Consider the following 25942-nt stretch of genomic DNA (forward strand, 5'->3'; position numbering starts at 1 on the left):
GACAAAACAAAAAACGAGATCATACGAAATAGAATAAGAATAACATCTATTGAAGATAAATCTCGAAAAATGATTAAGACTATTCGAACATGTAAAAAGAATATCGATATAAACTCCTGTAAGTGAATGAATAAAATGGAAAAAAATTCATAATATGAGAAAAAAGAATATAAGAATAAACTTGATGATAGACTTTAAAAGACAACACTTAATGGAATCGAAGTTTGAAATTGCTAGCTATTAGTGGCCTAAACAAGGTTTCGACTAATCACAGGTCAAGCCCTAGCCCTTCTAGATGAACATAGCGGTGGGAATGGGGTTGAGCCAGACATCAACCTATACCAAAGGCTATGGCCAAACCTGAGAGTAAACTTTTAGGGGAATATCACCTTTTCATTGAAAAGCAGTGGTCACCATGGGATTGTAATATTGGATCTTTGCATGAATCTACTTTTCCATCAACAAATCATATTTTCCTCGAGGTGTTAAGATTCTAGGATTTGGGACCAATTTGAGTTGGAAGACTGGACTATCCCAATCCAAAAGTGGAGTTACTTCAATTTGGTGTTGGACCATCTTTGAAACACTAGATAAATAGATAGGTCAAATAAGATTCGGCGAACCGACATACAAGTCAAAGGCTAAAAAAAAAACTCGTAATTATAAAAATATTGCTATCATAAAAACACTCAAGTCTATGTGGCCCAAATAATAGAGTAGAAGATAAAAATCATAACCTTTTGGGCTAAAGAAGAGAGCCCACATTTCCAATTTCAATGTTGGGCTGGCTCAGCCCAAATCCAACTGGGCCTAGGTCTACCTGTACAATTCCCTCTTAACAGAATTAAACAGCTTAAATGACAACTATGATCAACTTTACTGCTCCATTGAACAATTTAATGCCAAAGAATGTTCTAAAGAAACTTGAATTTAGATAGCATGAAGAGAAATATCAGTTTTTTTTTTCCCTGTCAGGATCGATATCGGCCTGGCAATATTTGTTCTGAGAGTGAAGTTAAACTGACTTGGAGTGAGAGGGGATGCGAATTTTCAGATATCCAAACTTCCCAGCTCCTGGTGAAGAACCCTCAAAAACATATGGCAAATGGCTGGTGGCATCTTTGTATCTCTGTTTAATCTGAAATTCAAAATCAACACCTTAGGATAATCTCAACCAAAACAAGGAAAAACAAAAGAAGTTGAAAGAAATCCAACTCAATTCCTTGAAATGCAATCCAAGAACATATAAAAAGCATAACTGCAGTATGCATTATAAGACTGAAAGAACAAATAAATGCTGAAAAGGGATGGAAGGCTACCTCAAGAATTTGTTCACTGCTTGCCAGACAGTTCCTTCCAACAACACAAACGGTTCCACCAGAACCACCACCGGTAATCTTTGCCCCAAATAAAGTCCCGTTGTTGGATTTGGCTGCTTTACTATGCTGCATTTCTTGTACCAGACCAACCAACTTGTCGGTCCCGTCTGAACCAAGTCCACAAGCACTATAGCTGGAATGACACTACAACATACGGTTCACATTGTTAGAGGTACTGCTAAATAGTTTTCAATTTGCTCTCAGTTTCGAGTTTCAACTGCTTGATGCTGGCTCCATGATATTTTTTTCTCCATTCTAAAATAAGCAATAGTATCACTCTGGACTGTGATAATTTTATCTGGACAGCGTGATCAATGAATATGAATACTTGATTCCCGCATAAAATAAACAAAGCTGAGAAGCTACATGTGCTGGTCCTAACTACAGAAGCTTAAAAGGCATTTCAGTCTGGAAAAATAATACGTTGCAAATACCTGATACATGAGTTCTCCAAGAGAAAAGAGCTGGTCATCGGAATTGGTTGCAGTTAACAAAGCCTTGAAAGCCTAGACATCAGACAAAACATATGGAAGCACGGTTATTTTATCAGAATTCTGAATATAGCAGCATTATCAACTTTGTCTGAGACATGAAGAAATACATCATTTGAGTTAGTATCCTTAATAGAAACAGAAAAAAAAAGAAAGAGGAAATGCAATATTTGCAGAATAATGCCAAGGAAAGAGCAAAGACCCGGATCACTTTTGTTCCAGCCAGCCTTGTGAAGGCCACGGGCAAGCAGGTGCATAACCAATCAGCAAAGGTGAGAGGTGACAAGGAACAAACAATCTATAGCCATATTGAGATTAGAGAGGGTGAAGAGGAAGGGTGGGAGAATTTCAGGCCTTGTTGACATTCAAATGGACATTTCCACCTCCAGTTTTAAATTTCTCATTTTCTGTGGTGCGGATAGACAGACTCTTTAAGATGTCAGAGGTCCACTTCTGCTGTCTAAAAGTTCAAGGCAATCTGGACAGTCTATTTGATACATCCATGCATGTATAAAATGCATCAACTAACCTACAGAACTGAATAGCTTTAAAAGGAAGAAAAATAAGACCCTTTTGTCTGATGTTTTGAAGAGCTCATACTAAGTCTGATGTGGAGCAAGTCATAGGAAAGAAGGAATTTGCATGAAGTATGTGTCTACATATGTTGTTGTTTATGAGTTCTTTGGCTAACAATAAATTGACAGCCGATAAAAGATCACCATACTCCAGCATATGCAGGAGAAAACCTGTACCAAATGCACTACTCAAATGGATTCCATTAGATAAATGAACACAAAAATGGAGGTTAGGTGAAAACCATTGGAAGACACACAGATACAAACACAAATGTACATATGCATTTCAAGTGAAACAACCCTATAAGCGTGTCTCTAGAGGAAAAAATGAATCAAGTGCAAATCTAAATTAAGCTATCAAACATAAATGACCAACCTTTACACGGAAATTTTCATAAATAGGATGCGTGGTGGATGGTCTCACAGGATACTTGCGCTTTTTGTCAACTATCGTGACTGAGTCTTCATGATCAACATACTTCTTTAGAAATTCCTCACCAGTAATAGAATCTGGAAGCTCATTTACGTAAAGAGCTCCATATCTGAACCATGAGAAATGGAAGCAGTATCAAGTTGTGTTTTCACTAATTGGATTTTCATTTTGTAGGTTAATATTTTGATTAGACAAACTGCCAAAGAGATTAGCACACGCACTGAAAACTATTTTGAAAATTTAACAGCAACAAATTAATTTTTTTTTTTATATAATCAAATATGAAAAAGAGAAGTCCAGATAAAATGGGAGATGACATTACCTATAAGGTGAGAGTTTGCACAAGTAATCTAATGAAGCCTCACTTTGAAGTAGTTCCTTTCCATTCTTTGCCGTTTCATCAGATTTTATTCCTCTAACATTGAAGGAAGAGTCGATGTTTGAGTATGAGCTTAGCAATAGTTCAGAGGCCATGGACTTTATTATCTTCCTACCCATAAAGGCACCTACTCTTACAGATCCATAATCTGCACCACCAACGCTGCAGCAAAATCCAGTAAATATTGTAATGAGAAAGAAAGCATGGAGGCAGTCCACTTATATTTGTTTAAATGAGAAAGGAAGTGGCATGGAAGAAATGGAAATCATAAAGCAAACATAAAACTCTAGGTTACATTTGTCCATATATTTCCATTCAGTATTTCAAGAAACTGAAGTTTGAGGGCCAAGCAAGTATTTTCCACCTTCTTTGGCAGAAGTGGATTAATTTAGTGCTATTTCTTGTGAAAGAAAAAGTGAACAGTTGCAGTAAGTTAAGAATTTAAAGTATAATAATCAATTGGAAACTTATTATTTTTTTGTCCTTGAAGATATAGCAAAGTTCTAATCTGGAATAGATTCCATTCCCTGCAAACGCAAGTACAGGGGATACTAGGGATCAGAGGTCCCCAATCCCTTGAGATTTCAAAGCAAATTTTATAGTTGCAGTGTTGAATTAACCTTATAAACCCTCAAAAAAAGAAAAAGGAACGAAAGAAAAAGACAAGAGAAAAAAGTTCATGATATCTTATTAAGTCAAGTGGATTGTCCTATTAAGTCATTAATCCTAAACTATTGTCAGGCCCACCATCTTTAATTCTTTAGAAAAAAAAAGAAAAATGAAAAGATGCATCACCAAGAAAAGTTTAGAACATAATGAAGATGCACCATACCTGTGCTTGATTCCTGAGTCAACACCCCAAAATCGCAAATGGGAAGGGATTTCCACATGCCCTAGTACCTTATCTGGCTGCATTAATACGAGAAAAGTTTGATTTAAACTTATCTTGGTAGTAGGCCATCTTAAACAACTTTTGGGCATTTCACATGTTGCTTACCTGGCATACCATTACAAGAAGTTTATTTGCTTCACCACATGCTGAAGCCATCTGATCCATCAGTCCACAAGGAGCTCCAACAATATGATTCTCCACCTATGAAAAAGTCATGTTTGGGGTCATTCATATTCAATAGTTGGTATATGGATTTTGTGAATCATAGTAAAAAAAAATAAAACAAGAAAGATGGTGAAAGACATGCCTTTTGGCAAAGCAAAGCAATATCTTTCGGTGCAATCTTCAACCCTGCAACCAGATAGAGATGAAAACAACTTAAAAGTTTTCAGAAAAAAATTTAACGGATAAAAAAAGATTCCAATATGCCTCTGAAACTCAAACATGTGCCCAAATGAATCCTGTTGTTCAAGGAATTTCTTTAATCCCAGTTGGGCGTTTAGGGAGCTTGTGCCCTAAACCCTAAACCCTAATTGCAATTCTGTAACTAGAATGAGAAAAATACTTTTTGACTATTCCAATAATATAAAATGTATTTGTAAAGTAAAAAAAAACAAAAAAATATAATCTTTTTTATGCATTACATAAAACTATATAATCTATATATTATAGTGTTTCTAGAGTTGTTTCCTAATGTTTAAAAAACTATCTGATACATAGTTTTTAAAGCATCTTCCTAGAATTTAAAGTTAGAGGTCTTCCTTCGCTTTTTATCTCTACACGTTCATTAAGTTGCTCAAACCAAGATAGGACCAAAATTGATCTGGCATCTCAAGTACTAACAGATTAAGAAATTATGATTGCAAATACAGGGCACTCATGTTGGAGTAAATGATAGATTTGAGTACATTTTGTAGAAATAATTATGAAGCTTAAATTACAAAGTAGACATTTCCAACACAGTACTTACTATAGCACATAAAGGCTGCAGCAAGCAACAACTCTTTGTAATTCCCTTTCTAATCCAAACATATGGATATCCCTTTATATCACTTAATAATATTATCATACAATTGTTGTTTAATAAACTTTTGTTGCAAGTATTAGGGGGGGCTCCATCATAAATATATTCACTATAAAACCCCATGTCCTCAAAATTTATCATCTAATCATCTTTAAGTGACCTCTTGAGGTTATTCAACTGAATAGATAATTGTACTTCCTGTATGAAATGACATGGCTTCTTCACATATAATCTTTTTTTATTTTTTTGGGTTTTTCTCTTCTTCCAGAGGGCAAGCCTTTGTAGCAACAGTAAGGTTGCTCTTTTATGAAAGGAAGGTCACAGGCTCAAGTAGTGGAAACAGCCCCTTCTCAAAAAAACAAGGGTAAGGTTGCATACAAAGATGACCCTTTGAAAGCAGGGAAATTTGGATATTGAATCAATCAAATTAATTTCACACTATAGTTTGTACAGTTAGAAGACATTATTACTTTACAGATCTCAAGTACATATTTCTAATGCATCTCCCAAATGAATGTGCCAAATTGGAACGGCCATGATATATTGCTCCTCTGATGAAAATAGACTTAATTGGTCATCTATATAGGAACTTAATAAAGGGAACTTGACCCTGTTTTAGGTGCAGCATTTTAGCCCCATACATTTTGATAGAAAGACCATACGTTAGTAATACCATATTTATCTCATTGCAGTAACAAGACGAAGAAAATACTTTCAACTCTCATCAGTTCTGAATCATCAAAGGTTTACACTATCAAGCTTTGTTGTCTTCATACAAACTTCATAAACCCTACCCAGCAAACAATAAACTAGTGCTACTAATGGACCTAAAATAGGGTAAAAATTTAAAATAACAGCATTATTTAAGTCTAAAAACAGGACAAAGAAAGAGTTGTGGCGTAAGTTAGCGTTAATCCAACCTTTTGTGTAAGCTCAAAAGTAAATAAACAGAAATTAATTCAACAATAATATGGTACCATAGGCAGCAGCAATAGCAGACATGGTGGCAACTTCTATTGCAGCAGATGAAGATACCCCTTTACCTTCTGGGACTGCAGATGTAACCTGCAAGTTGAAGTCAACAGATAGCTGATGTCACTGTGGCTAAAATTGCAGAAAACTTCTTTATGGTTATAATTTGGTAATCATTTCCAAGCTACTTGTTAGTTAGAGGAATCATTTTTTGCAATTTTCATTCTAGGAAGGGTCATAGTCTTAGTTAAACAGAAAATGTGGATATGCACAATTAGGTATTGCATTCTCAAATTAAGGATAAAGGTTCTAAGCACTAGGATAGAAATAGGTCAACTAGTAGATATAATACTGAATTTAGTTTGTTTCTTTTTTCACTTGTTGCATATTAGTTTTTTGTTCCTCGTAAATAAGATTCTAATATTCAATCTATTTTAGCTCACTTTCAACTTGGGACAAAGGAAGAAATTATAACGGAAGTAGCCAAGATTCAAAGGGGGAAAAATGCTTCAGAACTGTAATTTAAACCAGCATATAACTGGAAATAAAGAGTTTAAAACATTGAAGGAACTGCTATCAGACAAATAATTAATTGTCAACATTCCATACTACCAGGTAAATAGTTCAGGTTAAACCTCCAACCATCTGTCAGTCTAGTTTTGATTTATTTATTTTTTTGCTACTGATGATCTCTTGTGAACAGGTAATATCTAGCTCTTCAATCCTATAATTCATGCCATTCAGCCAAAAGTAATTTAGTCAAAGAAATCTTTCTTGATTACTAAAATCAGAATTTAATGAGGGAGCGATTAAGGAGAGATGGAAGGAGTATTTCACAAAATTATTCAATGATGGTGGTGACACAAGAGTTAGGTTGGGACATCTTAGTAACTCCTAAGGGAATGTGAGCTACACATTCTATCGACGCATAAGTTCAAATGAAATAAGGCAAGCATTAAAAAAGATGAAAAATCATAAGGCAGTGGGACCAGATAATATACCAATAGAAGCATGGAAATGCATGGGAGAAGAGGGCATCTCCTGGCTAACGCAACTATTTAACGCCATCCTTAAATCAAAAAAGATGCCAGATGAGTGGAGGAAGAGTACTTTGGTTCCTATATATAAGAACAAAGGAGATGTTCAAAACTGTGAAAATTATAGAGGAATTAAGTTAATGAGTCATACCATGAAACTCTGGGAGAGAGTAATAGAGCAGAGGCTCAGAAAGGAAACAAAGGTGTCAGAAAATCAGTTTGGTTTCATGCCTGGTAGGTCAACAATGGAAGCTATATATTTACTGAAGCGTCTAATGGAAAGGTATCGAGATCATCAGAAGGACCTACATATGGTGTTTATAGATCTAGAAAAGGCCTATGATAGGGTCCCTAGAGAAGTATTATGGAGGGTTTTAGAGAAGAAATGAGTCAAAATAGCCTATATACAAGCCCTTAAAGACATGTATCATGGTGTAGAGACAAGGGTCAAAACATGCGGAGGGGATACTGAACCATTTACAACTACAATAGGACTGCATCAAGGTTCTGCATTAAGCCCATACTTATTTTCCCTAGTAATGGATGAACTCACTAAAGATATTCAGACAGATGTGCCATGGTGTATGCTATTTGCAGACGACATAGTGTTGGTGGATGAAACAAAAGAAGGAGTGAACACTAAGCTTGAGTTGTGGAGAAACAATTTAGAATCTAAGGGATTTAAATTAAGTAGAAAGAAAACAGAATATATGGAATGCAAATTTAGTAAAAATGCAAGAGTGGATGATGTTATAATAAAATTAGAAGACCAAATCTTACAAAGAAAAGACCATTTTCGATATTTGGGATCAGTGATTCAAAAAGATGGAGAAATCCACGAGGATGTCGCACATAGAATTAAGGCATGTTGGCTAAAATGGAGAAATGCATCGGGGGTGTTATGTGATGGTAAAATCCCATTAAAATTGAAAGGAAAATTTTATAGGACAGCTATAAGACCAGTCTTGCTGTATGGCTCAGAATGTTGGGCAGTCAAATACCAGCATGAGCAAAAGACGAGTGTAGCGGAGATGAGGATGTTAAGATGGATGTGCGGACATACAAGAAAGGATAAAATTAGAAATGAAGTTATTCGTAATAAGGTCGGAGTAGTGCCAATCAAGGAGAAGATGAGAGAGACTAGATTAAGATGGTTTGGTCATGTGAGAAGGAGACTAAGAGACGTTCCTGTGAGGAGAGTTGATGAAATGGAACAATTAGTCACAAAAAGAGGTAGAGGTAGACCCAAGAAGACTTTGGGAGAGATATTAAAATTTGATATGAAATATATGGATCTAAATGAGGATATGACAAAAGACAGAAATACATGGAAGTCTAGAATTCATGTAGCCGACCCCACATAGTGGGATAAAGGCTGGATATGTTGTTGTTGTTGTTGTGATGCTCAATGCATCTATCCACTTTAAACATACTCATTTCTTTCCATGCAAACCAGTCAACGTTTGAATGCTACTGCTACATTTTCTTATTGTATTGTTCTGGTAGGCATTCATTTGCTTCTCAATGGTTAGTTTTAGGGGCATTTCCAGCTTAGAACCTAGATTGGTATTATATGTCACTTCCTTGACATGCTCTATCTCATTAAACAACCATGCCAAGCCAAATAACCTAATTCAAATCTGCAGCTCTCTTCATTCTTTCAGAAGGTTTCTGTGCATCAAATGTATAACAAGATTCGGGCTTACTTTCAGAATATTCCATGTAATCCCCACCACTTCACCTCCTCTTTTATTTTTTCCCTCTCATTTTTGGTTTTAACTCATTTCCTTATCTAGTTATTTTTAAATTTTTTTTTTTTTTTTTAGCTTTAGTGATGGACTGCTTGTGAACGGCTACTGTTTAAGCCACTTCAAGTCTACAACTACATGCTTTTCAGCCAAAATATAATTTCGGAGGACTTTAATGTTGGTGTAATTTTAATGGGCAATGGTTTGTATAATTAGGATCACAATTCAGATTCATTTATATTACTCGATCTCTATCCAACTTACTTTCCCTACCAATCCATCCTCCTTCAAAACTCAAAGCTACATGTACCTTATCTGCGTTTTATCAGGTGAGAGTTCACTTTTTGTTAGCAGTCAGTTTGGTAAATTCTGTCTTAGATCATAGCTCTTTGGTTCCTTAACTTGTGCTTAAGTTTGTCACACATAGTTTTCTTGCAATTTGAATTATTTGGTGGACTAATTTGACAATATTATTACTTCTTGACATGTCAATTCTCATTAAATGAAATGTTTACAATCAATATTTGCTGACTAACCTAGTTCAGAAGACAAAGTTTTCATTTCCCTTCTTTGGAAACAGTCTTGTGCGTGCTAAATTGTTTCACACGACTGATATACAACAACACAAGCCTTTCACATGATCAATATGTCTAGCATGCATTCTCAAGCCAAATGGCTATATGATCAAACTAAATGAGAAAGTTGCATTCTTTACATATAGATACCATCAACTATTAAGAAAAAAAGAGTACTGTACCAGTATACTCATGCTGTCCTCAAAACGAGCACCCAGCTCTGTCATCAATACCAAGATAGTCCCAGCAACATATGCTGCCCACCTGAGAGGAGTACATATTAATAACTCACATTAATATTGCCTTTTTCTCCTGGTCAGTTTTCCTTTTATTCTTAGTACAAAAAGAAAAAAATGTTCCGTAAAATATGGATATGAACTGCAAAGAGACAAAATGGGAGTAAAAATAAAAGACAATCACGACAATGATGTCTCAGCTACATATTATGTTACATAGCTTTTAAGAAAGCTTACTTTTGGGATGGGTCTTTGGAAAAATATTGGTATGCCTTCTTATAGGAAATAGGCTGTTTGCCATTCATGAAGTCAGATAAATCCATGTCAAACGTCGGTGCACGATTACTTAGTTCTGATCCAAATGATACCTGAAATGAACACAATATGAAACTAATAACTAATTGCATCAAAATTATCAACTGCAACAATGCGTTCACAATCCTCTGTATAAATGGAGATGAGTATGTCTCCTGAAATGCGAGATCAAGTGTAAAAAGTTACTGAAGAAAAATGATAATTGGGGCAAAAAGAATTTTCATTAACAAGACCAAATGCAGTTTAAGAGAGAAACAAAGCAATGGACGAGGAGAAACCTAAAATCATCACAAGTTCAAAGGTCCTATTCACCTTTTTGACCCAGAGATTTACCACCAAATCAAAAAGGAAAAAAAAATACTATGAACTTGAAATAAAAAAGAAAATGAAGTAAAAAACTGATCTTCTAGCAATCTAAGAATCAAAGTAATTGCCACATGAAAGGTGCTGGCAATGAAAGGTGAGGATTATTTTATTTTGACTGGTGCAGTATTGCTATAAACAGATAAAAAGGAATATTTGTTAGGGAATGAATCAAGCGATAAAGAAAACTTGGAACAAAATCACACATACACAAGACCGAATTTACATGGTTCAGCAAATAATGCCTATGTCCATGGCCATATTAGGTGTTTTTTTCACTATTTGAGAATGTTACAATTACAAGAATTACACCCACGTATTTATATATGAAGACTAGGGCAAAAATAAAACTCCTAATTTGGGATTGTTTAGGGGATCTGCTTAGGTGTCATAAATTGAATCAGGCTCCACATCTCCAACAATATTACGGTTAATAAAGTACAGGAACTTCCAGACAGAGAATTGCTAAACCGAAACTATGGTTTAGATTTTTTGCATTCCAAGAACTTAACACTAAAAGCTGTTAGCAATTAAGAGCCTTCAATATTGTTTATGTTCCACATTGAAACTTCAATCTTTTATAGTCCTTTTTATGAAACTCGCCATTAATTTGAGGATATGTAAGTGTTCCTTTTCTGTATAATTTGCAATATGCTATTTTCTTTTGTCAGATTATAAGTGAAAGTCAAACCTCGGCCTAAAGATTATACCAAAGTAGCAGAGCTGAAAGTTGAGCAGGAGACTGACTCAACAAGAAAAGTAACCTAGGCCATACAGTCAAATGAAGCAGATCAATCTCACATACAATTTCAATAACAGCGGCGGGTCCTTTTCCTTTGGTGTGCTGTCTAGCACCGGTGTGTTTCCACAACTTCTGCTTGCTTGGATGATTTCTCTGAACGGCTACATGGCATCCTTCTCTAATAGGCATCTGTAAGATAATATGTGCATATAATATGATAACAATTATTGCACAATGAGATCAATGTTGTGCTGCACAATGTAAGGAGAAAACTGGTATGCCACCACCTCCCCCCTGTTACCCAGAATGGGAATGCTTAACCTCTAAATGTAATGATGGATACAGAAGTCCATATATGAAGTCAAAGATGGCTTAACGTGATATGAGGTGCACCTAGAGACACATCCACACCCAATTCCATATAACATGGACATGAATGAGAAAACATTAATCACAGCCCTACCAACACCATGCAGAGAAGATAAATAAATTGAATGTGAAAATGGAACAAACCTGTAAAACAAGACTTCCTGAGTAGTCTGCAATTCCTCCCATTACATCTAACCTCCCTGGTGCCCTTGCTACGAAAATTTCCTCCTGGAAAATGAGATATCACACAGAAACTATATTGATGACAGACCAGATTTTGATAGTGTTAAATTGTGATATCCTAGAAATGCAAGAAAATTATAGAACACAATATGTAGGGAACGAAAACACACGAAGAAATTCTGAATAGACACAATGTGGGAACACTAGGCTCCAAGAAATTGTGTGTGCAAGTATGGGAGGGGAACTTTGCAATCAAGAATTTATATATGAATGGTAATAAGTCAACAATTACATGAATTGCTCAAACAATCATGGCCACTTCCAGTGGGAGAATACATAGTGAATATTTATTATAGGAACATATAATTATCTTCAATCATTAGATTGGACAGGTAAGGAAATTTCTGATTCAGTTATATACTTAAAACTTGTTAAATGTTAACCACTATTTGATCTAAAAGCTTAAGTTGTTAGATAGAGAGCTAACTTTATCATTTATATTATTATTTTTACTCTCAACATGCCCTCTCACACGTGGTTAGGTTTCACTTCATAACTAGCCCAAACACATATACCAGTTTAAATATTGGGTTATCGGTGAAGTTTGAATTTATGAACTCTGCCTGCTCTAACACCATGTTAAATTGTTAAACACCATCTAGTTTAAAAGTTTAAGCTATTAGATATAGGGCTAATTTTATCTTTTTATATTATTAGTTTTACTCTCAAGTTCCAAGAAATCATATGTTGTATCAGACCATTCACCAAATAAGTAAAAGCCCTTTGAAAAGAAGCTAGAAAATATGAAATGTCTATTCTTCATGAATAGGCATAAAGAAATTTCTGGTGGGTCGGGTGAATAAGATATTTCTGATTCTTTCATATTAACTATTTAAACATGTAAAACTGAAGATCTAAACGCATTTAGATTACCTCCCAGTTAAGCATTGCAGCTGCAGCCATAAACTCCCGATGCTGCTTATTGTTATTATCAGAATAGCTAGGAGCACTTAGTCCTGCCAAGCTCTTTAAGAAATTCAATGTATCTGGAAGACCATGATGATCTCCATGAAGAATTTCAAAGCCCTCAGTGTATCTGAGACAAAAATGGAAAAAAAGAAAAGAAAAGAAAAGAAAAGTGTGACATCAATATAGGGAGCTGTTTAATAAATTATGAAATGAATAATCGGAAAGCCAACTAATTACACATTGAACATACAAGACAAAGAAGAAGAACTCACACTTCTGCAGGGGGCTGTTTTCTGATGTTTTCCACTGGCAATGCAGCATGAAAATCGAGTTCATATTGCGCTTGAATGTACCAGTCTGGAACAGATATCTCTCTGCTAGAAATTCTCTGTAGTTGATACCCCAGAACAATTGCATCCCGCAATCGCCTTGCTCCACTAAGCTAGATCCACAAGAAATATAAGCAAAACTTGACATGAGCAACCAAAAATGTCTTTGACGTGATATTTTTTCTACTAGTAATAGTTATTTTCCAGGCCTGGGTAGATATCAATCATATCATTGATAAAAAAGCTATGAACATAGTTCACCCTCAACCCTGTTAAATTTATGATGACCACATAGCAGACCAGATATCATGTTTCATTTTATCTTTCTTAGTAATCAAACTGATTATATATCCATAAGTAGTGGATCCTTAGCTCTTCATATCCACACAAGTTCAAGAGCCACCAACTTTCAAACTGTTTATTTTAAGGCAATACATATAACCAAAGAAGTTATTTCTTCCTTCCTTCAAAAAAGAAAACATGATGCATAAAAAGGTAATTGCTTTATTTTTATTTTTTCCCATGAGAATTTCTCTCAAATGCTTAACCAAATAATGCACGTTTGATTTAGTAGGATTTTGCATTACATGTTGAAGAAGATAAATAAGAAAAGAATAAGTTCAAGTTGTTTCTACCATGGACGGAAAGCAAAAGATAAGGTTGTTGGGGAAGAAGGGATAAGAGAATTACAAACTAAAGAGATAAGAGGAAGAAGAGATAAGGCAGTTCCAGAAAAATAGGAAGAGATCAGTTAATCAAGTTCAAAGTTTTTGATTTATCTGTAATATTTGAGTGTAGTTTGAATTTGTTTTTCCCCTTGTATTTTATTCCTCTATTTTAGGAGATAGTTTAGGCTAGCTTGTGTATATATTTCCATATCAAAGTTCAATACAAGCCAAGGAAACATATTTTCCCATTTAGTCCCCAAATACTCGAGATAATCCTCCTATTCACTTGGGTTATTCAAATTTGTTCACATTACAGGCTACTTCATTACAAAATATACCATGTCCGATATCATGCAAGTAACTGATGACCATAATTTCAACAGAAAATCCACAGTTCTCTTGAGCTTTCAGAAAAAATGAAACGAGAAGTGTTTAATAGTTCAATTTGGCCATCTGATAAATAAGATCATTAGACAATATTCATCTACAGAAACTTGCAACGTCAAACTTTAGCCTGTAAGGAAATGAAGATTAGTATAAATATATATAATTTGCAAGGAGAACCAGCCACCAAAATCACAAATGAACAATTGTGGGCAATTGGACATATGAAAAAGAGCATTACAGCAAGAGGATAATTCAGAAGAACCTGAGAATTACCTTATTTGAAGCACAACTTTTCCCAGTAGCAGTATCCTGAAGAATGTGAGCAGCAACCTGAATATTGACATCAATGACACGAATAATGAGATGAGGTTGATGGATATCAACATGCATAACTTACGGGAAAAGATCAACAAGAACTTTTTTGTCTAATACTCCCTTAGGGAGGAGAGGAATATACAACAGAAGCAGACCACAAATACTGGTAAGAGTACTTAGAAAGAAAATGTAAATTAACTCATATTATTGAGATAAAAAACATTGAAAGAATTGGAGACCTCTCATTTCTCTTTTGGGTGATTTCTAGGACAATGTAAAACGAGCAGATAAAACAGAATTTTGCAGGGGGGAAGACAATATTCCTATGGTACAAAAACAAACCAAACCTTTATCCCACTATGTGGAGCCAAGTACATGAATTTCAGCTCTTCAGTCATTTTTATCTATGGCCTTATCTTCTGTAGGGCCCTCATAACTAATATCATATCAGATTGTCTCCCACCAAGTTTTTCTTGGTCTTCCTACACCTCTTTTGCTAAATTCTTGTTCCGTTCCATGCACTCTCCTCACAAGAGCCTCTGTTCATCTTCTTCTCACATGATCAAATCATCTTAATTGTCTCATGCATCTTATCTTCAATGAGAGGCACATATTCCAATGGACAACATATACAGTAGATGTAGTAAATGAAGAGATAAATGTCATATTTGCTCTGGAAATAAAAAAGTGAAGATTGAAGCCAATTGAAAGAGAAGAAAGAGGTTCAAGTTATAACAAGTTGCCAGTGTTGCTGAAAAGGCTATGAAATGATTCAGATGCTTAAGCAGATCATCAAGAGATTCACATAAGCCCTTACTCAAGCTACGTAATGACAATGGATCTGGAATACTCTCTCTTTAGAGGCCTTATAAAGGCACCCCTAATTCCAATGCTGAAGGTATTTCTTCTACTCATAGCTAGTTCCAAGCTGAATAAATGAGGATTGCATTAGGTAGCCAACAACTAGCATAAAATTATCAAATGTTATGTCATGAGTTCTATACAACAGAACATTAAGACTTGAATTAAGGAGGAACACCTTATAATTCAAAGAGATAGCAATGTGCTTTTATGATATGCCCACCAAGTGGTTCATGCTAAATTTAATACAGGGTGATCAGTGCTTGGGGGACTCTGTCCCCTTTGCATCAGAGGCACAATAGGAAACATCGTGGTGGTGTTAATTCGATATGGAAATTTTCAGGATTATGATACACTGGCAACATTACTGATCTTTTCGATCCCATGCATAGGTATGCTTACTTGATGCATAATAGAAAATTTTAAATATGTTCTGCTTTTTAGAGACTACAATCTCCAAAAAACCTAGTTTAGATAACTCAAAGGAAGATTTATGAAGGTTTTAGAGGTAATATTCGTGTCTTTCAGGTATGGCATGCCCATTTCCTTTTCTTTAGCCATAGTAATATCAGTGTATTGCTTATCAAACATAAGAATGTTAAAATTACAAAATGGTCTTTGTGATTTATTTCAATACTTTATATCTGTAGTATCTGTGTATTACAATAAAGGAAGTGTTAACAAGTATATGCTTCTCTTAAGCTCTCTTCCCCTTTTACTTGATTTCACATTGAACCAGATAGGAAATAGAAAATACAAAGGAAAAAAAGAAAGGGAAATGGCATTCTAGAGAGCATTACAAAGATATCAGCTAAACAATCTGATTCATGGATTACTTGTTTTGACAAATTTTTGCCTTTCACTTATCTTATGAGATCTCTCAACTGTTTCCTTTTGTCTAGAGAAAAGCTATCTCATGATTTTCCATAACAAGATACAGGTAGGATATAAAACCAAATTACCATCAGCCGCTAACAGTGCAAGAGAGGATAATGAGCCACTAAGGTTGTCAAGAAAGAACCATAGAAGTGCGATACCTCACCACCGTTAAAACCTCCCTCATAGCATGGTTTCAAACTAACAGCACGCTTTAGATAAGGACTCCATTGGCCAGTAAGAAAATCCCTCCTGACCATCTCAACTCCACCTTGGAAATACTGTTTTAAGAAACAGCAATACATCATCAAAAAGTTTTCTAACCATGTTTGTGTACCAGAAAAGGAATCAAATAATTGAAGCAACTCAGTTTTACCTCTAGCATATTCCTCAGAAATGGCTCTTCATTAAAATGATCTCTTCGTACAAAGACAAATGGCAACTTATATGCCAGAGCTTCACTAACTGCACCATATCCAATTTTTCCTGAAATAGCAAATATGAGCCAATAATGAGCTTTACCATCGTTTGACAAAATCCACTCCTACCAAAACTTGCACTGACAGTACCAAGCATGCAGTCGGAGGCCGCAATCAGATCAGGGGTGTAAACATCTTTGGGGAGCTTTCTAAAATTTGAAGGAAGCTCCTGCCTATCCGATGCCCCACATACCTACATTGAACAGTAACCAATAACTTCCAATCTGTACACAGCCAACTTCAATTGAAAATGCGAAAAAAGGAGAAAGAATATTGAAAATAACAAGCAAAAAATTACCAAGCACACCCAACCAGAAGGTAGATATTCCTCCTTTAGCTCCCATCCAGCTACCTGCAAGAGATGAAGAGTACCATAAAATGTAAAAGTCCTTAACAGCTAGAGGTATTGTCTAAATTACAGACCTGTGATCTCAGATTTTCAGTGTGCAGCTATCTGACAGGCATTAGACATAAAAAACAAATAAATACTAGTAGTGTAACATTATGTTAATAGAGTTATGATATACATAAATTCATTTCTCAAGTCACTTTATCGTTCCTAAACACTATGGCAGTGGGGTTCCACATCAAGAAATGCAAGTGGGATCTCTCAATGCTGTCCAGGAGTGAAAAGGATTGAAAAAAGGGTTTGTTTGAAATATTTTCCTATACTAATGTTGAACATCAGTATAGACCTTTTTTTCCTGGAGATAAGCAATGAACACACAAGGTCTGGGGGAAAAAAAGACAAGGATACTATTCTAAAAAGGTTAATAATCAAAAGAATGTCTTCAAATTTCAACATCATCTAGGAAGGGAAGCACCTCAAATACAACATCCTATGAGTGAAATCAAGAAAATTCGCTAATATATATTAAGAAACTGTCCATATGAACCTCACCTGACCACCAAAATTGAAGAGAAGAACCTTCACATTATCCACACCAAGCTCTTCTCTCACCTGCACCACAAGGGAAGCATCTATAGGCCAACTGTAAATAAGTAATGGCACGAAAATTTTTAAATCCCATGAAGCAGACCTCTTCCCTAGTTTTGTGTAATCTCCTCACAACAAGTGGCACATCTATAACATCACGAAAAGCTGGCACTGCATAGTTAAGAAGAACTTTAGAAAACAACAGGGAACCATATGAACACAAGCATACACGTAAATGCTAGAACATACAAGTCACTTTGACATTGGGGATTGTATAGACTCAACAATCAGAAGGAAGCAAAAAGAAAAGAGAAAAGCAAGAAGTAAAAACTGCATGAAACAGTCATGGGAGTGCTAGAAAAAACATACTTGGGCAGAAACCTGGAAGACGAATTACAAACTCGCAATGAGAATAATCCTCAGCTATCTGCATGGATTATCATGAAATCATTTATGATAACATTGTCTAGCATCAGACATCACCATGTACACAAACAAAGGCGGTATGTAACCTCTAACACAAAAGAAGTTAAGAGAATTAAACATCATCTTTATCACAAGCCTTGATCCCATTAAGTGGGGTGGATGCATGAATTTTAACTCTTCAATCTTAGTCTAGAATTCATGTTGAAGAGTGACAATTCCAAGCTAGTTGTCAGTTACCTAACAAAACCCATCTCTTTTATCCAAGCTTGGGACTGGCTGTATAGGGAGTAATATCTTCAACGTCAAAAGTGTCAAGGGGATTGCTCAACCCACAAGCAGAGCTTCCCGCACATTAAAAGTTTAAAAAAAAAAGAAAAGAAAAAGAAAAAAATGGTAATAGTCTAATAGAACATTGTAGTTTAGCAATTACTAAAATAGCATCACCATATTTTAACCAATTTCTGGGGGCAAACAGATTAATACAGGAAGGAATTAAAAATGGAGAAGCTCCCAAAATTGTAGGGTAGGAAGGATTATAAGATACAATCACTCAAGTGTATAAAATCTGTACCGGAAAGGATAGTCACAAACATGTGAGGATGAACTTAGGCTTCTCTTTACCAACCAGTATTCACTAGTGAACTTTGAACTTCACAGAGTAGTAAGATAGATTATAGCACATCCATAATAATTTAGCATTAAAGCTTTATAAGGTATAGAAAAATAGAAGTCACCTGCCAAATAATTGAGCGGTCATTATGCCCAGCAGCCATCACATATTCTGAATATATGAAGTCCCAGCTGCCAAGATTAAAGAAATGGGATTCCGAAATTGGTCGATCAGAAGAAAAAAAATGAAGATAATACCTCGTAAACTTAACAATAGCATATAGGCTTAAGTTGCAGAGCATAGAATATAATGGATACTAGGAAACCAAATATGAACCCCTAGAAAACCTTTAGGTGGCCTGCATCCACTTATTCTAACTAATGTGCCACAAATAGTAAGCAACACAACAATGATAATGATAGTAGTAATGATCACGATAATAATATGAAAATGTACATCAGAAATAACCATCCTACAGAATATTTTGCATGGCAAATATTGATTTGGAACCACATCAGACTTGCAATATATAATGAAACTGGAGTCTGAAAAGGTATTAATAAAATTCACACAAGCACATAATTTATTGATTAATATGATTAAAAATATTGATTAACAGAACCTTTTGCATCCTACACTCATATGCATCCATACACAAGATATAGAAAAATATGACAATCTGCATCTGAACAGAAGTAACTTAATAAGTTCAACTTCTTTTCCCTTTTTACTTCCTGATCTGCCATCATAACTCTTTTCTTAAAATCAAGAGCATTGAGAAACTCAACAACATTATACTTTCGTGAACCCTTTATTTCCTATAAGTACACCTGTACAGCTTTTCTAACCTGCATTTCTGTATCAATGTACAAAATCACCACAAAGCAACCTACTTAGCCTTCACAAGTTCAGAGTGCAAATTGATGGACATGAAATCCCAATTTATTTTACAAATTACCTGAAATTGCTGATGCATACAACTCGAATCCCAGCATCTGCTGCTGCTCGGCAAGCAATAGGAACAACATCTGAAACCTATTTCAATATGAAACTAGTAAAAGCAGAGATCATACAAAGTTCTTAAAGATACTTGTTGTCACCATGTACCGTTCTATGACACACACACACACAAATCAGTCAAATAGAATTCAAACAGAAACATAGCAGTACCACTAAGTCAGCCTTAATGGATTTCAGCCACTCAACTTCTGTTGACAGAATGGAAGCCCGGGGTACCACAACCGCCTTCGAATACTACATTGACCAGAAGGAATGAAAAGGGAGTTAACCAACAAACCCAGATTGAGAGCCAGACCATACTTCAATGATAAGAACAGCATATATATGCACAAATTTTGAATTGCAGGTATGACCAGATACAGGAAAAAATGATTATGGAATTAGTGCAGACACCAGAATAATTTCTTGTGTTCCATTCATTATGTCCTCAATGCTAAAAAATAAGGTAAATCTAGAATATTTGAAGTCATAAAATTCGTGGAAATTCAAGTCATACTAAATGTTTAAATAATTTCAAGTCATAAAAATAATTTCTTGTCTAAATGTTTTGAGAATATTTAGAGGTTTAAGGAAATAAATTAGGTTTAGACCAAGGGGCTACCTTGGGTGGCCAACCCCCCCGCCCCCCCGGGCACCAAGGGGCTGCCCAAGGCAGCCCCCTTACACCATTGGTGATGGCTTAGAGGCCATCCCCCATTGGGCCCCTTCTTCTTTCTCCTTTTTTTCATGTGTGTGAAGGTATATTTCACAAGAAAAGGAGGATTTCAGAAACAAAATTAAAACACAAATCCCTCATATTAACTGGCTTCTTTACGGGGAAAAATTAGGGGTTGAAACAAGTGTGAGAGAAGAAAGAAAATAGCGAATGAAGGAAGGAAGAGAGAAAACTATTGAAGGGAAGAAAAAGCTTGCCATCAAGGTGACCAAGGAAAGGTTGGGAGGCTAGGGAGAACAAGCAAGACCTTCTCCAAAGAGACACCAAGGTGAGTTTCCCCCACCCACAAACTCTTACTTTGTGGCCTTTTCATGTTGCATGAGAAATTGGTTTTGGAAACGTACTAGGTTTGGCTTTTCATTTGCATCCATGATCATGTATGGCCATGCTATTTTGCTCTATGTCACTTGACATGGTCAAGGACCTTCTAAGAGGCTCTTAAGGTGCCAGTTGAGAAAGTTCACGAAATGAGGCCGACACGATCATAAGTGGTACCGTGGAGTAGAAACTTACATTTTCTTTCATGCACAAATTTTATATAAATGTTCTATTTTGGGGGCTTCCTCAAGGTTCATCTTCTAACAAGGGTTCATCACCTGGAATGTTGAAATGATCTAGGCGAGGCAAGCAGTCCAAAGGGGAAGGAAGTCCTTGAAGAGTAGGTTTTGGAAGCTTCACTATATTTTCATGGCATGTCATGTTTGGTAAATGTTATACATTTTTTTATGTGACACACTAGAAGCATATATATAGGCTTTATTTTGGTGATGCCAAGTGTATTAAACATATCAAACTCTAGTACGGACTCGATTCTCATTTAAAGCACGTTATTTTATTTTGGCGAAAACAAACGACTTTAACGTTCATATCTTAAGTTGTTGTGACTTAGAAATTTATTTTAAGGGTTCCTAAAGATTTCCGGTTGGGACACCCAAAAAGTCTTTCTTTTCCTTTAAACTCAATATTTTGAAATGATTTGAAAATTTGAACTTCTCAATACGAGTTATAAATCAAACTAGGTTTGATCTATGAAAATGAGTGCACACACAAAGACCTCGCCTTGGTAAACTAAACCGAACACAAGAGTTTAGGTGGAAAGGTGAGGCCACTAGAGGTAAACGCATAGGAGAAAAATCTCTAGTGAATTTGGGGAAAATAAATAATAAAAATGGAAGGTCAACCGAATGAAGGTTTTGAAAGAAGGATGTAAATCGTAAGGGATAGCGAAGGGGCTTTATGGGAAATGTGTTTTAAAAAAAATCCCCAAATTATAACATGGAAACGCACTCTAAAGAAAAGGGTGTTTCACATACCTTTTCCAAGGAAGCAACACGATCAACAGTCAAAGCATCTATTTGAACAGCTCCACAGTCCAATAGCACCTGCTGACACACAAACGTACCATCCTTAAGGTAAACACACAGTACATAAAGTTTTGGACCAGATAACGCAACTTATATACTCACATATACCATAGACCTATTGAAATCCAGACTTGTACGTCCAGTTTCTATCATCCCAAGTATAGAATTCCACGTGATAGACACAAAGATGAAAATTATTTTTTTTTCTGTTTTCTTGGACATTAGGACATTCATGCTAGAACAGTAAATACACTCAACAATTTATACATGAATATAATTTATTTCTGAAAGAATATTGATCTTGACATATTGTGAAGACAGAGAACTTTTGATTTCACAAATTCTAGCAGTAATTCAAGTTGCAGGCAAAATACTGTCAGTTAGTTTATTGACTGATATACTAAAGGAGTGTAAGAGATAAAGAAACATAAGAAATGCCACCCATTGCTACTTGAGGGACAGACAAGCATAGCAACAGTATCTTTTGGTTTTCAAAATATTCATTAAAGTGCAAACAGCAGCATTATCACTTTAATCAATTCAAGTAATCTGACCTTGCGGATGAAGAGTCTAGGTGATTGTATTTCAGTGGTGAAAACATAGTCAGGAGCACCAGTAACCAGGTGAACTGTATGCCCAGCTAAAATGAGGTTACGAGCAACCTGTGCAATAAAAGTTTTCAACTTTAAATTGGTCATAGAGTAAGAAAAAAAAAATAAAGAAATTTTGGGTTAGTATATTACAAGCCTACTTTACATAGGAAGCAACTAAAAATTGCAATGCCAGGTAAGGAAACAAGGAATTGCCACATGAAAAGAAAGAAAAAGTCATTTTTCACCTGACAGCCAAAGGATGTATAGTTATGTAGTTAGTACATTATTCTTGATTTGTTCAGAGAAGATTTGAATCTTTTCTAATAGTAGCACCCCTAGCTTTATTTTGAATTATGCACTAATGGAACCTCCTATTGAACCAAAGATTTAACGAGGTTATAAATAGACAAGTAGAAGACTTAAACAAATATGATTTTACAGGGAAAAAAAAAAGAATATAGCAAAAACAAGTGGTAGCCTAAAAAATTATTACTCCAAAAGATGTCTATTAGAAATAATCATTCTTAAGATAATAAGAAAGTTTCGCACTCCTGTGTAACAGAACTTTTTACTTAGACAGCATCCAAAAGAACATCAAAAGATTAGAGATCAATGCTGACACGTAATATATATATAAAGGTCTTTCCAGCTATATAGGTATTTTATTGGTGGAAAACAAATTCCATACTAGTAAGATAACACAAAATTATTTTCATTCAAACGAACTCTTACAAACAAAATCATTATTATATACAACAAATTTCTTTTGGTACATTATGGGGGAGAGGGAGGATGACTCGAACCCTCTCATGTGTACAAACATTATATGCCAAGATACATAAACCAATCAAAACATGCTAAAGATATATGTTTCTACTTCCAGAATAAGGATAAATGAGTATCGTATGCATCTTTTTTGAAACTGAAAATTAAGAGTGAAGATATAAGTTTCCTGATAGACAGAGAAAGAACAAATAACTTATAGTTAATTTATGTGTTCAGATCGATATCATCATCAAGATATATATGTGTGTGTGTGTGTGCATATATATATATATATATATATAAGTAAGTTTGGCCTCCCAACCCATATTGTAGAATCCACACTAACCCTCAACAGTGTCCCCACTACAAATCCAGTTCTTGAAGTGCTAATCATATGAAGATTTCACAATACAATCATGAATGGGACAGGATATATATATATATATACATATGTGATCAAGTAAGAAGGAAGGAAGGAAAGGCGACCTCGACAACCCGAGTGGCGTGGCCAAATCCATGGCCGGTGACATAATAAGCGAAAACCAAAGGCTTTGTGGGTGCAGATCCCCGATCTTCCATTCTCGATCCCTGCTAAAGCAAAGAATTCGAATTTTGCAACAAGCAATCAATGCAATTGCATACAGGATAATATGCAAACGTAATTGTATACACACACTACAAGTACAGATTCATACATATATATGCACACATACAGACGACAAACGGATTGAATTTCAACATCATCCGAAGAAATCGTTGTGAAGAGTTATCCAAAATCATGTATAGAGAGAGAAGGATTACCTTTGTATTTGAATCAATTCAGATAAATCGAAGAACGGAGGAGGCGGGAGAGAGTCAGATCCGTTTCTCGAGTTACGTGGCTGCGTTCTACTTTTTCTTTACCCTTTTTATCCTCTCTTTCCTCTATAATTCCTTCCAAGTCCCTTCTCTCTCTCTCCCTAGATTGGATTGTAATAATTAAGGGTTATAATGGAATCGAGTAAAGCCAAAATTTGTTAAGTTCAAGTTCAGCTCACTAATCAGCTTCCAGCCTCGAATTTGAGCTCCAATTCAATTCACGTGAGTCGAGCTCATCTCGAACTTGTCAAAAGATTAATAAGTTAAGTTTGATTTGAAGTTGAGCACATACTGTCGAGCTTTAACTCAAATTTAGACTTATTAAAATTTATTATTTTATTTAAATTTATTTTATTATTGTATTATTTTATTATATATACATATATTATATTATGTTAAATGATTAAATTAATATATATAAATCATAATTTTAAACATATTTAATTTAATCATATTATTATAATAATTTGAATTTTGATAACTTTATGTTAAATAATATATTTATAAAATTATAAATAAATATATTAATATATTTATAAATAAATTATTTATAAATTTTTAATTAAATATATTTTTGAATCTTTAATCAAATTTATTAATATTCATGAATTTCTAATCGAATATACTCGCAATATTTAATAAGTAAAATTTTATTGAATTCAAATTCACTTTGTTTATTTTAATGAACGAATTTGAATAAGATTTTATCGAATTAAATATTGCCTCACTCACGAATATTTCAGGTATTTATGATTTTAATAATAATTATGATATGAGGCCAAAAACACAAGGGCATTTTGGTATTTTGATGGGTAGGTTAATCTAATGCATTGGGGGATGCCTTTTCCAAGGCCCAACATTGTTGTCTTAAATTAATTCAAATTTGGATAATGTAACACATAATAGGATTGATATATAGTACATACACATATCCAATCTAAAATCAATTTTAAGTTATTTTATTTTTTTATAAATAAAGTAACATATTTATTGAGAAACGAAAACGCGCGACGAAACACGTAAATACAAAATATAAAGGTTTTATTTGTAAATATAAATTTTAATATAAAAATAATTATTTAATTTAAAAATAAACATAAACTTCATAATACATTCAAATAAAATTTAGAGAAAAAATTAAAATTTTGTCTTAGTACTTCGTTGAGGAAAATATGTATTTTTTTAGTATTACAAAACCGCCTCATAATTTTCTAAATTTGCAAAAATGGTATGGAAATATTTTTTTTATATATATTTCAGAAATATTGAAATAACACTATTGAGACGTTTTTGTGTATCATAAACATTGATTGAGATATAATTTGAGTAGCCATAAGTATTAATGTAATTGTTAGTTCAAGTGCATTATAATTCTAATGATACAAAAAATAATTTACATCTTTTGCATAGTAAGATAAAAATATTTAATCAGATTAAGTTGATATAATAATAATAATATATATTTAATCATATTAATTCATGTGTGATCATCGAATAAATTTGAACGTCAAGACATGGGGAATTGATAAATTAAAAAATTGAGTTTTTTATTTTTTAATAAAATATTTAATTATTCAATAAAATTTAAAGTTAAAAAATAAAAGATATTTCAATTATTTTTAGAGATGTCATGCCAAACACATCTCATGAGCTCTCCCCAACTCTCTCAAGGATAAGTCAAGATTGACCTAACTTGTATAAATAAGGTTGAGCCAAGCCTACTTAGTTTGGCTCAGTGCCCTAACCTAACCTTAATTAAAAAAAAAAAGCTTAATTCTGTTTGAAGGTATCAATTTGATAATTATAACGTAGTCTAAATTTAAAATTTAAAATAAAAATTATAATTTTTATATTATAATTTTGATTTTAAATTTGTAATATATAATTTTGTATATCTCATACAAATTTACATATATCAACACAAAAACTTATAATCACCTTAAATAAATATTAAATATATATTTATTAAATAAAAAAACTTTTCGTAACGTTTAAATATTTATAAAGTTGAATGTAATCTTAAAAGTATAATTAAATAAACTAAACTAGAGAGTAAA

At 34.3% G+C, this 25942-nt stretch overlaps 1 protein-coding gene across 2 annotated transcripts; it reads right to left on the bottom strand.

Moving 5' to 3' along the window:
- Window positions 1-712: 712 nt before the first annotated feature.
- Window positions 713-23976, bottom strand: LOC127806763 (L-arabinokinase-like). 2 transcript variants are annotated; one of them, XM_052344256.1, is made up of 30 exons: window positions 23829-23976; window positions 23514-23615; window positions 22224-22331; window positions 21619-21687; window positions 19741-19824; window positions 19529-19605; window positions 18695-18761; window positions 17904-17961; window positions 17638-17705; window positions 17499-17558; window positions 16896-16949; window positions 16688-16790; window positions 16495-16604; window positions 16280-16399; window positions 14340-14396; window positions 12955-13124; window positions 12647-12809; window positions 11675-11758; window positions 11225-11350; window positions 9979-10109; window positions 9688-9769; window positions 6151-6238; window positions 4457-4500; window positions 4255-4350; window positions 4090-4166; window positions 3201-3419; window positions 2822-2987; window positions 1814-1885; window positions 1320-1523; window positions 713-1138 (listed from the first exon to the last, which is right to left on the bottom strand). In XM_052344256.1, the coding sequence occupies exons 2-30, from the start codon at window positions 23604-23606 to the stop codon at window positions 1016-1018; spliced, it is 2973 nt and encodes a 990-aa protein (XP_052200216.1). In that variant the 5' UTR covers window positions 23607-23615; window positions 23829-23976; the 3' UTR covers window positions 713-1015. The 2 variants fall into 2 exon arrangements, with proteins under 2 accessions (XP_052200216.1, XP_052200218.1); XM_052344258.1 differs by having other exon boundaries at window positions 23723-23829.
- Window positions 23977-25942: the final 1966 nt, after the last annotated feature.

Source organism: Diospyros lotus, chromosome 7 (assembly GCF_014633365.1).
Source record: "Diospyros lotus cultivar Yz01 chromosome 7, ASM1463336v1, whole genome shotgun sequence".
Lineage (NCBI taxonomy): Eukaryota > Viridiplantae > Streptophyta > Magnoliopsida > Ericales > Ebenaceae > Diospyros > Diospyros lotus.

What these genes read in the sequence shown, in the direction of transcription:
- LOC127806763 (XM_052344256.1), bottom strand. Translation starts at nt 23,606, where the DNA reads ATGGAAGATCGGGGATCTGCACCCACAAAGCCTTTGGTTTTCGCTTAT. An exon ending in GGCCTCCGACTGCATGCTTG is followed by an intron (nt 16,605 to 16,687) that starts GTACTGTCAGTG and finishes TTGCTATTTCAG; the next exon opens with GAAAAATTGGATATGGTGCA. An exon ending in TTCTTGTAATGGTATGCCAG is followed by an intron (nt 4,167 to 4,254) that starts GTAAGCAACATG and finishes GTATTAATGCAG; the next exon opens with CCAGATAAGGTACTAGGGCA.